The sequence below is a fragment of the Barbus barbus genome (genome assembly GCF_936440315.1).
Source record: "Barbus barbus genome assembly, chromosome: 9".
In the NCBI taxonomy this organism is placed as follows: Eukaryota; Metazoa; Chordata; class Actinopteri; order Cypriniformes; family Cyprinidae; genus Barbus; species Barbus barbus.
Genome location: NC_136737.1, coordinates 14,333,452 through 14,347,791, shown reverse-complemented (window position 1 = coordinate 14,347,791; position 14,340 = coordinate 14,333,452). Strand labels below are relative to the sequence as shown.

The following is a 14,340-nucleotide window of genomic DNA, read 5'->3' as shown; positions in this document are numbered from 1 at the left end:
GATTTAAATAATTTGAGTTAAATAAAAACACTGGAAGTAGTGAATGATTTTTGTATTTTAAATCAGATAACGTGTTGCGGTGTGACTCAACCACTCTCTATATATTAAAATAAATAAAGCAGAGAATAGAACTACTACAACCACAATAAAATAAATATTTTACATAACTACATAGTTTATTTAAAAATATGAATAAATGCTTTTGTAGTATATAACACTAAAATAACAATACATCTGGAAACAATTATTTGATTTTTGTTTTGTTTTTTTCCTTGAAGAATCAAACTAAATGAACTCTTGGCTAAAATGAACCAAACGTCCCAAAACTACTTGACAGTGAAAACATTTTAGAAGTTTGGTAGATTGAATTTCTATATAATGTGAGTGACCTGTTGTTATTATTACTAGTAGGCTATTAAATTTACATTTCAGATTGTGGCTTATTTATCAACATGATTTCAGGCATATTAAATATGTTAGCATTCCAGCATATCACACACTCAAATGAGATACTGCATAAACCAACAAACATGTGACCAGAATAACTCTCCAATTAAATTTGTTGTTCTTCATAGCATATGAATAGCAAACCCATCCTAACCATGGGCGCAGAGCTATATTAAAAACTACATTCCCACAACCTTGAGGCAAACGTAAATGCGGACATTAAGAGTGCAATTTGTGGGCCTAAGCAAACAGGAAGGAAAGCCTTAAATCTTGAGGGCGTCTTCCAACTTTCAGGGGGCTCGGTGTGTCGTAAGGGGATGAACGAGGACAGGGATAGACGTAAATGAGCCAGGAACGGTGCCAGACTGAACTCGCTGACTCTCCTCGAGCTCCCCTAAAATTGAGGCCAACGTAGCGGCGTGAAGCCAAACTAAGTACTGTGAAGCCAGCTGAGGATTTCACACGACATTATTACATGAGTATACATCCAAATGCGTCTTCCACTCGGAGTTTAGTATTTGTTACGGGTGTGTTTATAAAGCGCGAGGGGGTTCGAGTACCAAATAAGGCACAAAAAGCCACTGGGGTCAGTAGCGTACAGGTTATGATATTCAGGAATAGATATGTTATGATATTCAGGAATAGATATAGAGTCCTATTTACCCAGATAAACGGTCCCACTGGAAGTAAATAAGGGAAGTATGACAGCTCGATTAAAAACAAACCCGTGGTGCCATCTAGCGTTCATTGATTGAACTGAGGCGTCTTTGCATTACATAGGCTGCTGTTTGCCTGCTCAAAATTCTGCTTAGAGACAATGGCACATAAAAGCCAGACTAAATTATGCCTTCTCAAACCCACCTCAGCCCCTAGTATCACAGTATGCAGTTGCTATGTAAATGCATGTATGCCACCTCTAAGCAGCATTAAACGGTTTCTGTGAAGACACTTGAATTCTGCTTCAGCAACACTTCTATGTCACCTTTGCAGTGTAAATTTGGTAATTGACTGAATAGGGTCTTCTTCACACAGCCAAGGCTACTATATGCCTGGTTAAAATTCAGTGTAAAGATTAAGTGCCACAAAGCCAGACTAAAATATGCCTGCTCAGAAACACTTCAGCCCCCAATATCAGTGTAAATGCATTCACGTCACATACTAGCAGCACTGAACAATCTGTGTAAATGCCACTTCAGAAGCACCTCCCTAATATTGTTTGGCCAAAGGAAGGCTGCTCTGTGCCTGCTAAAAACTGTGTAAAGACACAATGCTGCATAAAAGCCAAACTAAATTACGCTTGTGCTGACCCATCTCAGCCCCTAACATTAAACTACTGTATTAAGGTGCAACTGCTGTGTGAATGCATTTATACCACCTCTGAGCAGCATTAAACAGTGTGTAAAGATGCCTAAATGCATCCTCAGAAGTGCTTCTGTGCCACTTTTGCAGTGTAAATTCTGTGCTGGTGATGTATTAGTTAGAAGCAAAAAGAGCAAATGAAAAAAAAAAAAAAACTAAACATCATTAGGACACACAAAACAGAATAAAACGCAAGTTTTTCCAAGAATTTTATTGAAATACCAAGATAAATTTCAGTCCCAGTCCCTTGTTTCAAAAAGCGCACTTTGGGTTTTAGCATTGACATCAAGCCTTCATCCCAAAGCTCCCCCCACTCCCTTTCTTTTTTTGCTAAACAGCAACATTTCATTCGATCCAAACCTATACAACAGGTCATTTGGCACATTTCCCCGCCCCAGTTGTCTTGATTTTTTCAAAGTATTGTAGCAGTTTCAAATCCAAACAAACGTCAGTCGCATTCGTTGTTGAATTTGTGCATCATTTTCAGACCGTTTCTGCAGGTAACACAAAAGACCAAAAAGCAGATCATGATCAGTGCTGAAAAAAATAAAAATCCGTGTTTGTGGTAAATTTGTGATTGAGAATTATTCTCAGTTAATTCATCAAGAGTCAGATTCGGCTTTATTTAAATTTTTGCAATTCCGCTCCTAAAATTGCAACACTGAACCAATGCTGGCCAGGTGAATTCGGGGCAATTTGATAAATATTTGACTTGAATATTAAACAGCAGTGTAAATCCGCTGTAAACACTGGCCTTAACCCTTTTTTGTGTCTTCAACAGTCAGAAAGCATGCATACACAGCAACAAAACCCAGGTAAGAGTAACAGCAAGAAGCTGAGCAAAGTGCTGAATTTTAATATTTAAACATAAGAGAGTTCAGATATCAGAAGTACAACTGATGCTTCAACAGGACCCAACAGATGAGCATCGCCGAGCGTCCACAGGTAACGTGAGGAGCACATCAGAGGTTTGTAATGGATCCTCCACGATGAGATGCCTTAATGGAATTTAACAGTCATCTCGTAATGAAAATACTGTCAGAAATAGTCAACCCCCCCCACAAATACTCAGTATTCAAGCAAGCATTGAATTGCTAAAGGGTTCAGACAGTGAGCCAAGGTTGCGTTTCTACCATTTTTGCGTCGTCTTCACCAACCAGCCCCTAAAGGCTGTTAAAGGGATACAAATCGCTATTTTCTGGAAGAATACCAAGAAAGTTTGGCCGCAAATGTGATATTACCGTCACACTCGTAACTAGCAATACTGGATTACTGTAGATACCTGAGGGACGATAAACGGCTCACCTGAGGCACAATTTTACAAGATTTGCCGCATTTTTTTGTACAACCACACCTCATTCATGATTCAGGTTGTGATTGTCATTTTTTCAGTTAAAAGCGTAAAATATTGTAAAAATGTGCCAACACCGAAGCGCTCCCTCACCTTTGGAATGGCAAGTTCATCTGTATGGAGCTCTACCATGTTAATACTGATACTGTCAAAGGCTCTAAACAGATGGTTCTCTCCTTCCCCTAGGCATCCGATTCATGTCCATGGCACGTGGTATAGCGCATTGCACAAAGGAAGGAGCCAAATAGTGCTATTTCAGACACTAAAGCACTCTAAAAAAGAAAACGGGGAGGGGGGGGTGGGGGTACTGCATTAGGGATCTCTCGAAATCCAAGGCAGCTTTTGCATAAAATACTGACCGATTAAAGAAAGAAAGGGACGGGACGAAATGTTTAGCACTCTGAGGAGTGTGAAATCATAATCGGACTGATGTATCCCTATGGAAGACGAAAATAAATATAAAATAAAATAAAATATTCCATCTTAAACCTTCCATCTTAGTACATGCAGAAAAAAAAATTCCATTGAATTTTTCTCTAAACTATGAGATTCCGGCAATGGGTGTTGGTTGTTCGGAAAAGATCTCCAAAGAACAGTTCTTCCTTTCACACTTTGAGACCTTTGAGAAGGGAAGGAAGCTGGCAACCAATCCCATAATGCATTAGGCTACACAGGTAAGCATGGCTGAGTACGCCCATGTCCCGAGTCTCATAAAAACGAAATTCATGGGTCTGCATTGTCCTCACTAGAGCACTTGGCCCACTACAGGGGAAAAAAGAAATCAGTTTCGTGGCATTTTACATTAGAGCAACTTGTTTTTAGAGCAAGCCAAGAAAAACAAAAAAATAATCCAGAGATCCTCTCTCTCAAAAGAGACCGAAAGATTAAGGAGAAAAAAAAACAGAAAAAAATCTTGTTATTAGTGCTAGTTTTGCAGTTGCTGTTGATCATATTCTGCTATCAGTTTTTTTATATGTGCCAGTTTGTTGTGTAGGTATTCACAGCGGTTCTTGTCTTGGCTATAGTTTGGATTAGTCTGAGAAAAAAAAAAAAAAAGGTGATCAGTATTTCAAACTTGATATATTTTGGATGTTAAGTGATTAAAAGAAAAAAAAAAAGAAAAAAAGTGGAAGATACGGTGAGCTTACCTTTTTTATTTTGCGATACTCTTCAAGTATCTGATTGTGGATTGTCTGTGAAAAGAACAAACAGATCGTTACAATGAAGTTCCTGCTTGAACAGTAGTTTTAAATGTGTAATCAGATTGAATACATTCTGATATTTTAAATTAACTCTTCAAATTGTGTTCAGTCTCTTCTTACAGGTTTACAGAAAGCTCTAGGATAAATGTACCTTCTCAAATCATATCCAGTAGTGTCATATAATAGTCAAGCTTGAGTAAAGTCTGTGTTAAATGTTAGTTTAAACACCATAGAATTACAAAAATATATTATACAGAATTGTTTACAAGATGTCCATTAGTCTCAATTACCATAATAATAATAATAATAATAATGTATAATTCCTCTTTTGTTGTTTTAAGTGTTCCTTTCTGAAATAGTCTGGCCCTTTGTGGAAATTCACACAAACACCAGTCATTAGTCAGGTGGCTACACAGCATTTGACCACTGGATTTACAAAAATCATTTCAGGTTTAAGATGTGAACATTGGACATTGCTTCAACTACTGATGAAACATTCATTTTTATTTTAATCTTCACTCAGAAGGTTACTTAACCATGTATTACTACAGCATTGGAAGGCTTTTTTCTTTCAAACACATTAAAATGCACAAATTTGTGTTATTTTACATATAATGCAGGCATGCCAAAACTGTCATCTGAACATCTTTCACCCAATATATTTACTTTTTACATTTTAAAACAAATATTTCAATAATTAACATTTGTCAAATAAACATTTGCATGTTCATGGTTCTCTGTTGGTTACTGGTCACGAGACATGCAGGTAAACAAATAAAATATTTATAAATTAGAATTATTAAATATTAATTTACTTATTTTAATTTAACATTTCTATGAATTATTAGTTTTTCATTAAACTAACGAAACCCCTGCAGTTCCTATATGAACCCCAGTTTGGAAAACCCTTTTCTTACTCTTTGCATTTTATTTTGTATTTTTCATTATGGTATAAGATTATCCTATTTAAATCAATGTGATAAATGATTTAGGTCAAAAGTAATCTGATTACATTACCTAAAACGTGTAATGGATTACGTTACTAACTACAAATTTTGTCATGTAATTTGGAATTAGTAACAGACTACTATTTCTCAGTAATCCATCCAGCTCTGTGTATAATCCACATACATTTCCTCCCGTGTTTCTCCCTCTGTTGCTTATTTTTTCTAGCCAGATCTGGCAACACAGTTTTACAGCTATAATACAGTGTCAGTTCTCTCAGCTGACCTGAAACTCTCCCCCTGGCCCCACACCAGAGGGCCATCCTTATTATTGAGCCCTATAAACGATTATGACTGCGTGTAGAAATAAATGATCCTTATGACATTCTGCTCCGGTTATTTAACATTATTGCCTCTAATCAGTCGGCTGTGTTATTTCAATACGCTCCGAGACTAGATTGTTTTTCTTCTCTTACCTCTTGCATAGTAACATTTTCCAATTCATCAAGATGAGAAAACAACACTAGGACTCTGGATGAGTCAACTACACTATTTAATTTCTCATTTTCCGGAGGAAGACGCAACTACTGGGACCAGGCAGGGGTCGACAGCATATTAATACAAAATAAGGAAGATGTAATCATACGTGTGGATGGATGCACTGCATTTTCAGTGTGAAGATACCTTATACTTGTCTGTGCCTTGCTGGAGTTGTTTGAGCTCGGAGTCGAGTATAGTGAACTGTCGGGTGATGCTCTCTATCCGTGCGTGGAGGCCCCGGTACTCGCTGTACTCTGCGTTGAAGTCGTTTTTGTAACTCTGACGTTGCTCTTGCGAGCGTATCACTGTGTACTTTCTGTTGAGGAAACCAAGCGAAAATATCATCACCGTCATAAAAGTTTGTTATCTTCTTTCAGTTACATAGCACACTTTTTCCCTAACAAACCTGACGCAAGAGGTAAAAGCAACGTATAATGTACAAAGAGATGCTTACAATAAATAGTCTGCCGTCTCCGACGAAGATGCAGGAATACTGGAGCTGTTGCACGTTCCGTTCAGACCTGAAAAGAAATAAGGTGAATTCAAGGACAGAGTTTTATCCTGCAGACTGAGGGACAAGGACAGTGTGCCATGACCAGAATTATACTGGAGAGGAAAAAAAAAAAACTCATGAATATTCTTTGAATATTCATTGATTATTATGGTGAATGACGTCAAGTTGACTGTTCCAAGATGGCAGACATGTCAACGTATCCGGAGCGGTCGAATAGGGCATTTATACATATCTATGGCTTGCCCCGCCTCTGGGGTCTTCTGATTGGTCCACCGCTTTGGAATTGACGTTGATGAGTGGTGCTGCATGTAAAAGTTTAAATCTTTTAACTTGACGCAGCATCTTAAACGCAACAGTCATACACGTCCATCTAGCACATTTAGATAGAACAATGGAAAACTAGGACATTGGAATGGAAAAACGCATTGTGTGTACGGTCCCTTTCAGTACTAATCAAACCGTTGATAGGTTGTCTGAAAAACTATTCAACTAACTGACCTTACTAACAGTCTAGTCTGGTTGTTGGACTACATACCGGCTAGTTGTTGTGGTGGGCTGTCTGAACAACTATTCAATAACTTTTCAACTATTTGACCTCACTAACCGACTTGTCTGTAAGTTGTTAGGGGCCGTTCACACAGAACACGTCTTTGCATCTAAAAACGCGAGGCTTGGTGCTCAGGCATGGTTTAAAAAAAACGCAGCACAGAATTCCTCCGCCATTTTTCTTTCAAATTATAAAACAGTTGCCATGCCAACTTGCGACTGTAAATAAAAGCTTGAAATGCTTGCCCCACCTCTGGGGTCTACTGACACGGAGCGGCACTGCGTGTAAAAGTTGAAATTCTTTTAACTTGCCACGGCATCTAAAAAAACGTGTGTTTACATGAACAAGTATTAGTCCAACAACCAATCTAGTCATGAACGAGGATAAATCAACTACTTAGTGGGTTGCCTGAACAATTATTCAGCTAACTAACCAACTGCCATACAAGTAATTGTCCTCACTAACCACTAGGTTGGTTGTTGTACTATTCAACTAGTTGTCTGAATGATTACCAGCTAATGACTTCCCTAACCTAATGTGTCAGTTGTTGGACTAAATATCTGATTGGAGGCCTGCTTGAATAACTATAACTCAAGCTCATTTAGCAACTAAATTGGTTATTTTTTCCCGCTGTTTACTTGTTTACTAAGCAACATACAGACATAAACTACTTGAGATCAGAAACAAACACTTTTCCTTCGCAGATCTAATCAAGACTAGATTCAAGTGGGACAAAAGTTTGTCCGTTCACTGCTGAGGTACTTTCTGACCTCATAACCCTTGACAACATAAATGATTCAAAGAAACTGATCCGCACCTGGGATCCTATCGCTCGTCGTGATGTCACAGGGTTTCCTCTGATCCAAACCACGGTCTTCAACTCTCTTCTCCTTCTTAATGTCCCGCTCTCGGTCCCTATCTTTCTCCTTGGACTTGTCTTTGTCCTTGTGTTTTTTGGACTTCTTCTTAGACTTGCCATGCAGGGAGGGTTGAGTGCTCTGGGTCTGAGACCCGTCCAGGTTGCTGAGGGCCGGGGACGTGGAACTCAACGCTTCCTCTTGCGTTGTGGAGTGAGGGGCGAACGACGGGGGTTGACTCAGTCTCTCCGCCACTGCTGCCTCCTGACTTTCACAGTCTCGGCCGTTGGAATCGTTGCTGACGTCCGAAAGGGGGTCGAAGGGTCGGGGGATCTCCAACGGAGGGAAGTGGGAGCTCGACGACGTCTCTGCTGGTTGAGAACTAGAAGAGTCTTTCCCATTGGACGAGCTCAGTTTGCCATTGATGAGCCCTGTAGACTTGCTGGCTAAATGCGATATTCTGGGTTTCTTATTGGCCAGGGGATCGATGAACTCTGCAGGTCGTTTCTGTTGGATGCGAACAATGATTGTTCGTAAAACCGGGACTGTTTAAACAGTCGTATATTAAATAGCAATTAAATTCCAGCATTTTAGATGCAGAGAAATTTAAATTTAACATGCGTATCATAATATTTTGGTCAAAGATCATGTAAAACTTCAGAATAACATGCACTAAAGAATCATGCACACTAAAATGATTTGACTTGTTAGTAAAACAATGCTTGTGTTAGTACACAAAGGAGGGCTTAGTCATGTCCGCCAAAAAGAAAAGTCAGAGGCGTAGCATTTTGATGAAAGATTATGAAGAAATGAGGGAACAGGAAAGGATTATCCCTTGAATATTTCCTCAGACTATGCAGTTCCATCATAGCTGGCTTTGACGGGTCTAAAACGGGGCAAAAGGCTGACCTGAGAGGGCGAGCTGCTGGCTGGCTCTTTGTGTGGGCTGACCGGACTCTCCCCGGGCACAGGGGCACTGCTCTGAGGCTTACACAGTTTTCTGCCAGGAACAAAAGACAGACAATCATCAGTTTTAAAAGAGCCAAGGAACTGCTTCAGTGAGATCCAAAAAACCTGACTAATCCAGAGAATTGCTGTGGATTGTGCTGCAAATGTAGGACCATTAATTGTTTTGCAAGTGTAACAGAAATATAAGAGCATGCAATAGGTTTGATAGTTCACCCAAAAACAAAAATTGTGTCATTAATTACTCACCCTCATGTTGTTCCTAAGCCTATTTTAATGATGTCCTTGCTACCTTTCTGGGCCTGGAACATGGTAGTTGCATTGCTGCCTATTCAGGATCAGAAAGCTCTCAGATTTCATCAAAAATATTAATTTGCGTTTCGAAGATGAACTAAGGTCTTATGGGTTTGGAATAGTGTTGTCACGATACTGGAATTTCTAACTTCGATACGATACCTTGAAAAATATCGATATTCGATACCATTTTCGATACCATGGAGAAAAAAACTGCCACAATATTAAGGGGGTAATTTTTTTAATTTAAAGATAAATGTAACAAGTCGAGAACATGCGGTATATTTTACATGAACAAAAAAATTTCTTGAGGTACTGCATTTGTTGATTTATTTATTAATCTTTTATTAATCTTAGTTAAATGTTAATTGAAACTAACGTTTACTAATACATGTACTAATTAAAATCCAAAGGTCTATTTGTTGATATTCTCATTTGCTTCATAACCAAAATATTTCCAGATATAGGGCCCTATGAAATCCGTTTTATTTTTCCCCAAATTCCGTTAAAAAATTTTCTACATTCAATTTTTCCCATTTTAATTTTTCTGGATTCCGTTTTTTTCTGTTTGAATTTTTCTGGACTCTTTTTTTTTTTTTTTTTTTTAAATGGTCAAATTAAATGCTATTAATCTAAAAGAATGTCTAATTCATTAAAATCATGAAAATTATACAATTTAACATTTAATTTATTAAAAGTGTAAAAAAAATGACACGTTTAGGGCCGTATGAAATGTTTTATTTTTTTCTCACCTTATGTTTTATTGTTACCAAATTCTGTGTTTTAGCATGTCTATTATTTGAATGCATACAAACAATTTGTATTTATTCTTACAGTAGCCTTATGAAATGTGTTTTCCCGCTCAGAAATTCTGTGTTGTGTATTTAAATTTGACTGGATATCAGATGAAGGCATAAAACAATTTTAATTAATTTATATTTGAATTAATGAAAATTAAACATTTACATTTTTGGCAAATGAAGGGGATTTACTATTAAAATTAAAATATTTTGTGATTATTTCTTAAAAAAATTAACAGTAGTAGTAAGTAGTAGTATTATGTACATTCTACTAACTAATAGTAATATAGCCTATTTCTGGCACACGGTCTTTAATAGGCTGTTAAACCGAACTTTTATTTTGACGGGTTGCCGTGAATACTTCTAAAGTTCTGTGTGTGTATGATATGATGCTAGTTTTACTCAAATTAAATGGTAAAATGCTCGTAAAGTGCCTTTCAGATCAGTTCTGGAGATATTGTTGATGTATTTATGTCCTCATTGAGACGGCAGACGCTGAAATCACCGCGAGCGCCACATTAGTAAACACAACCGCACGTGCAGCACATTCACACAGAGACGCGCAGAACATGCAGGATTCATATTTAAATCGACTTTTGCAGCTTAATATTTACAGATACTAGTCCATATCGCGATTTGATTTAAGTGTAATGACCTACTTTTGATTAATTCATCCAAACTTTGACAAATTCCGTGACATTCCGCATTAAACTGTAAATTCCGTTTTTATAACTGGATTCCGTGGCGTTCTCTGCATCGCGGAGATCATAGATCCCTACAGATAGCGCTCCTGCTGTGTTCTTTAACAACCAGAGCAGTCATCTTTCTATTCACTTCACTTTTGCTATTTAACCAGAGCGAAGGAGACGAGTGCGGTCACGTGTGGTGCTTGTCCACGCGCCTTTGGAGAGAAGTGAAAGTGACAGCTCGGCTAGTATCGGTGTATCGATACTTCGGGAAATTAATATTGGTACCGTTCAGATATTTCAGTATCAATATTTATCGAAACTGTAGTTTGGAACTATATGAAGGTGAGTAATTAATGACAATTTTAACAAGATGGTTAGACAAATAGTCCATGACTTGTTAAAAACATTTTTGACTAGTATTCATGAAGAACAAACCAGATGAAGGTGTTTAAGTAACTTGTAAGTTGCATTAATTGCCCTAAATAAAGGAAAATAAACTAAATAAACTGGCGTTAATAAGACTAACTAACTGGTGTGTGATATACCAGTTAAAACAAACTCACACCAAAATATGTCAAGCACAAATACATACAAATTTGTCAAGTGGTATAAATTGTGTCGTTTGTCGCTATTATGTGAAACACTACCACACGGTAGAAAATAGGCACTCCAATCACTTTAGGCAATTTAGTTTTCCATAGAAATTTTAATGTCAAGTGCATTAAGTGCACTTAAAGGGACAGTTCAGCTAAAAAAGAATGATCATTTACTCACCTTCAAGTTGTTCCAAACCTGTTTTTATTCTTTCATCCCTTTAACACAAAGACAATATTTTGAAGAATGTTGGTAATCAAATAATTGCTGGTAGCCATTGACCTCTATAGTAAAAAAAAAAAAAAATAGAAGTCAATGGCTACCATCCACTGTTTAGTTACCAACATTCTTCAAAATGTTATCTTTTCTGACTTCAGCCAAAAAAGAAACACATTCAGGTTTGGATCAACGAGGTGATGACAGATGATAGAGCTTTCATTTTTGGCAGAACTTCCAATTTGAAAACATTTAATGCCATCAAACATAACTTTATAATGCTGCTTGAGGTTTGTATGTCAACAGGGGGCAGTATGACACGGGCCAATGCATCCCAATAGCAGGCCCCGCCTCCGTCGAGGGTAAACGACTATGCCTGAGAGTAGGAGGCATGAGTCGCTACAGTTGCCGTCGAACTGTTTGCCCATGCACGGCCGGACCTTGGACCCCTGCCACCCACACACATGGATCAGCATGTGCTGGAATAAGGTTGCATCACTACCCTCAAGACTGCACACAGCCATGGCTCTTACGTGACAGCCTGGTGTACGCGACCAGATGGGAAAGTGGGTGGTTGCGAGAGGGAGGGAGGTGCGCGGACGTAAAAGGGCCCGTCAGCTGATAAGCGTCGCCACCGGGTTTTAAAGTGCAAGCGTGTGGAGTGTGTTCCACCTGGGTGTTGGGTTCGTTTCTGGCAAATATTTCCGTTTTGTTTTGAACGGATATCACAACACCATGTTCTCGCCAGGCTAGCACACAGCACAGCCTCTCTAAATTTAGCTTCCAAGGGACAGTCTTCCACCACCAGATTTCATGGGAACCCAGACTTCTCCATCTAGAGCCAAAGAGCTCAGAGAACAAGGGTGAATGCAGCTGTACAACTACTACCGTGGGTAAATAAAGGATCTTGGAAGTATTCTGACCAACTGGTGCACAATATACCAGCATCAAATTGTATAAATTGTGTTATGCAAAACACTACTGAATGACAGAATGAATACTCATCACTTCACATTTAAAAAAAATTACTTTTCCATAGAAGGGAGCATATTGGTATATAACATATATACCTACCATTGGTGCAATTCAAGCTTGAAGTACCACCTTCGTTTGATAAAACAAATTGAAATATGTGAAGAATTTGATTTAAATGCCCTATAATTTAATTAAAATATAATAATTACATAATTAAACATTTCAGTTATAGGCAAAAGAGTCCTTTACTGCATAATGTACATGAATAAATAATAGCCAAAATAAAACATCACCACAAAATAAAATAATCTTTTAAATAAAATAAAGCAGAAAAAAAAATTACATTAGGAGTCAAAATAAAAAAATTTAAATAAAAACAAATTTAAAATACTTAAAACAAAAACAAAATACCACTTAGTTTCATAAATTAATACCAAGGGATAAACAATACATTAGGAGTAGGAATAAATTTTTTTTAAAAAAAATAAGTAAATAAAAATAAAAAAAGCTGAAAACACTACCTAATTACATAAAATTCAATACAATAAAAACAAATTAAAATAAAAAAAAAAACAAAATGAACACCCAGCTACATAAATTCAAAGCAAAAAGAAAAAGTACATGTATAAAATAAAACGTGCAAATAAAAATCACTGAAAATAAAATTAAAAACTAAATTCAAATCACTTAAAATAATAATAATTATAAAACACTTAAATAAATTCCAAAGAAAACTAAAGAAGACGAAATTCACTGTAAATGTGAAGCTTACCGTACAAGAATTCTCTTCAGAATCTGCTGGTCCACCTCAGTATAACCAGGCCAGTCTTTCTGAACTTCCTTAAACAAACAATCCTTCAATGTGAAGGTGTTGTCCTTACTGTTCAGGTTTGCCACCTACACCCGGCCAGAAAAACACAGCAAAATAAGAGGCGGCTTAAGTCTTTGGCTTTCTAAAAATAAGAGTACAAGCGTTACCATTCAACACCAGTGCAGAAAAACAAACGACACTACAACAGCGTGCTGACAGCCTGTGTGTTATATGCTCCAGCTTTACGCAGGGCTAAGCTTGTTTGTCTATGTAATGACAAATGTGTCTAGGTTGATCCATTATGTCTAAGTAGAGTTCAAAAACATGACTTTGAATGGGTCAAACAAATTAAATGAGTCATAAACCAAAACCATAACTTTGAAAGAGGTTCTTGGTTGCTCTGGCTATGCTCAGAATAGGATACATGCGCTATATTTACAGTATGCAGTATGTATATGTGCGCATCTGTATGTAACTGAACAAAGTTATCACACAGTGTTATTAGCACTGCTTCTGAACCTGTTGCAGGAGGCTGTCCAGCGTCTCCTTGTCCTGAGGAGACAGGCCGTCCTTGGTGAGCCGCACCAGGAGTTCGGGTTTGCGGTAGGGTTTTAGGGCCAGTAAATGCACCAGCCGTTCCCTCAGCGGCCGCGGCGGGCTCTTCTTCTGACTGCTGGAGATGATGACCGGCCGTGAAGTCCGTCGCGACGGTGCCACATCCGACACACCCGTTATCGGCTTCCTGATTTGTACACGCTTACCTGAACAGCCAAGGGGAAAAAACCCCCCAAAAAAACTGGTTATGTAATGGTCAAAAAGACGTTTGATTAAATGTTAAATGAACAAATAATCACTGCACGTGTAGTCACTTAAGAGTCTGAAATTTTTGCACGATGAAAAATAAATACGACCTCACATTGTGTCAATCACGTTTACACACTGCCTCCGAAACTTTCATCCGTCAATTAAAAAAACAAAAAACACATGGGCCAGGTTCGATTTTCTGCCTTTTCGCATCCGTAGCATGCATTTTGATAGGCAAGGATGAGGAATAGAAAAAAATTAAATGCACACACGAAAATATCAGACTCCGTGTGCTAGGACCTTTAATCTTACAGGTACAAAATAGCCAAGTAATAACTACCAATACAAACATAGCAAAGACAATTAAGCTAATAAATGTGCGCACACCGTGGCATTAAATGTTTAATTAGTCTTACATGTTTACATTGCA

General features: G+C 37.8%; 1 protein-coding gene across 1 annotated transcript in view; it reads right to left on the bottom strand.

The window, feature by feature from the left end:
• Positions 1 to 1,992: 1,992 nt before the first annotated feature.
• The window catches only part of ell (elongation factor RNA polymerase II), a 43,311-nt gene continuing 30,963 nt past the window's right edge, over positions 1,993 to 14,340 (bottom strand). Inside the window, exons 5-12 of the mRNA XM_079426218.1 lie at positions 13,626 to 13,867; positions 13,068 to 13,192; positions 8,671 to 8,761; positions 7,722 to 8,268; positions 6,298 to 6,364; positions 5,988 to 6,159; positions 4,306 to 4,350; positions 1,993 to 4,193 (exon numbers count right to left, since the gene is read on the bottom strand). Coding sequence (XP_079282344.1) covers positions 4,083 to 4,193; positions 4,306 to 4,350; positions 5,988 to 6,159; positions 6,298 to 6,364; positions 7,722 to 8,268; positions 8,671 to 8,761; positions 13,068 to 13,192; positions 13,626 to 13,867 — 1,400 coding nt within the window. The 3' untranslated portion in view covers positions 1,993 to 4,082. The remainder of the gene's footprint in view (positions 4,194 to 4,305; positions 4,351 to 5,987; positions 6,160 to 6,297; positions 6,365 to 7,721; positions 8,269 to 8,670; positions 8,762 to 13,067; positions 13,193 to 13,625; positions 13,868 to 14,340) is intronic.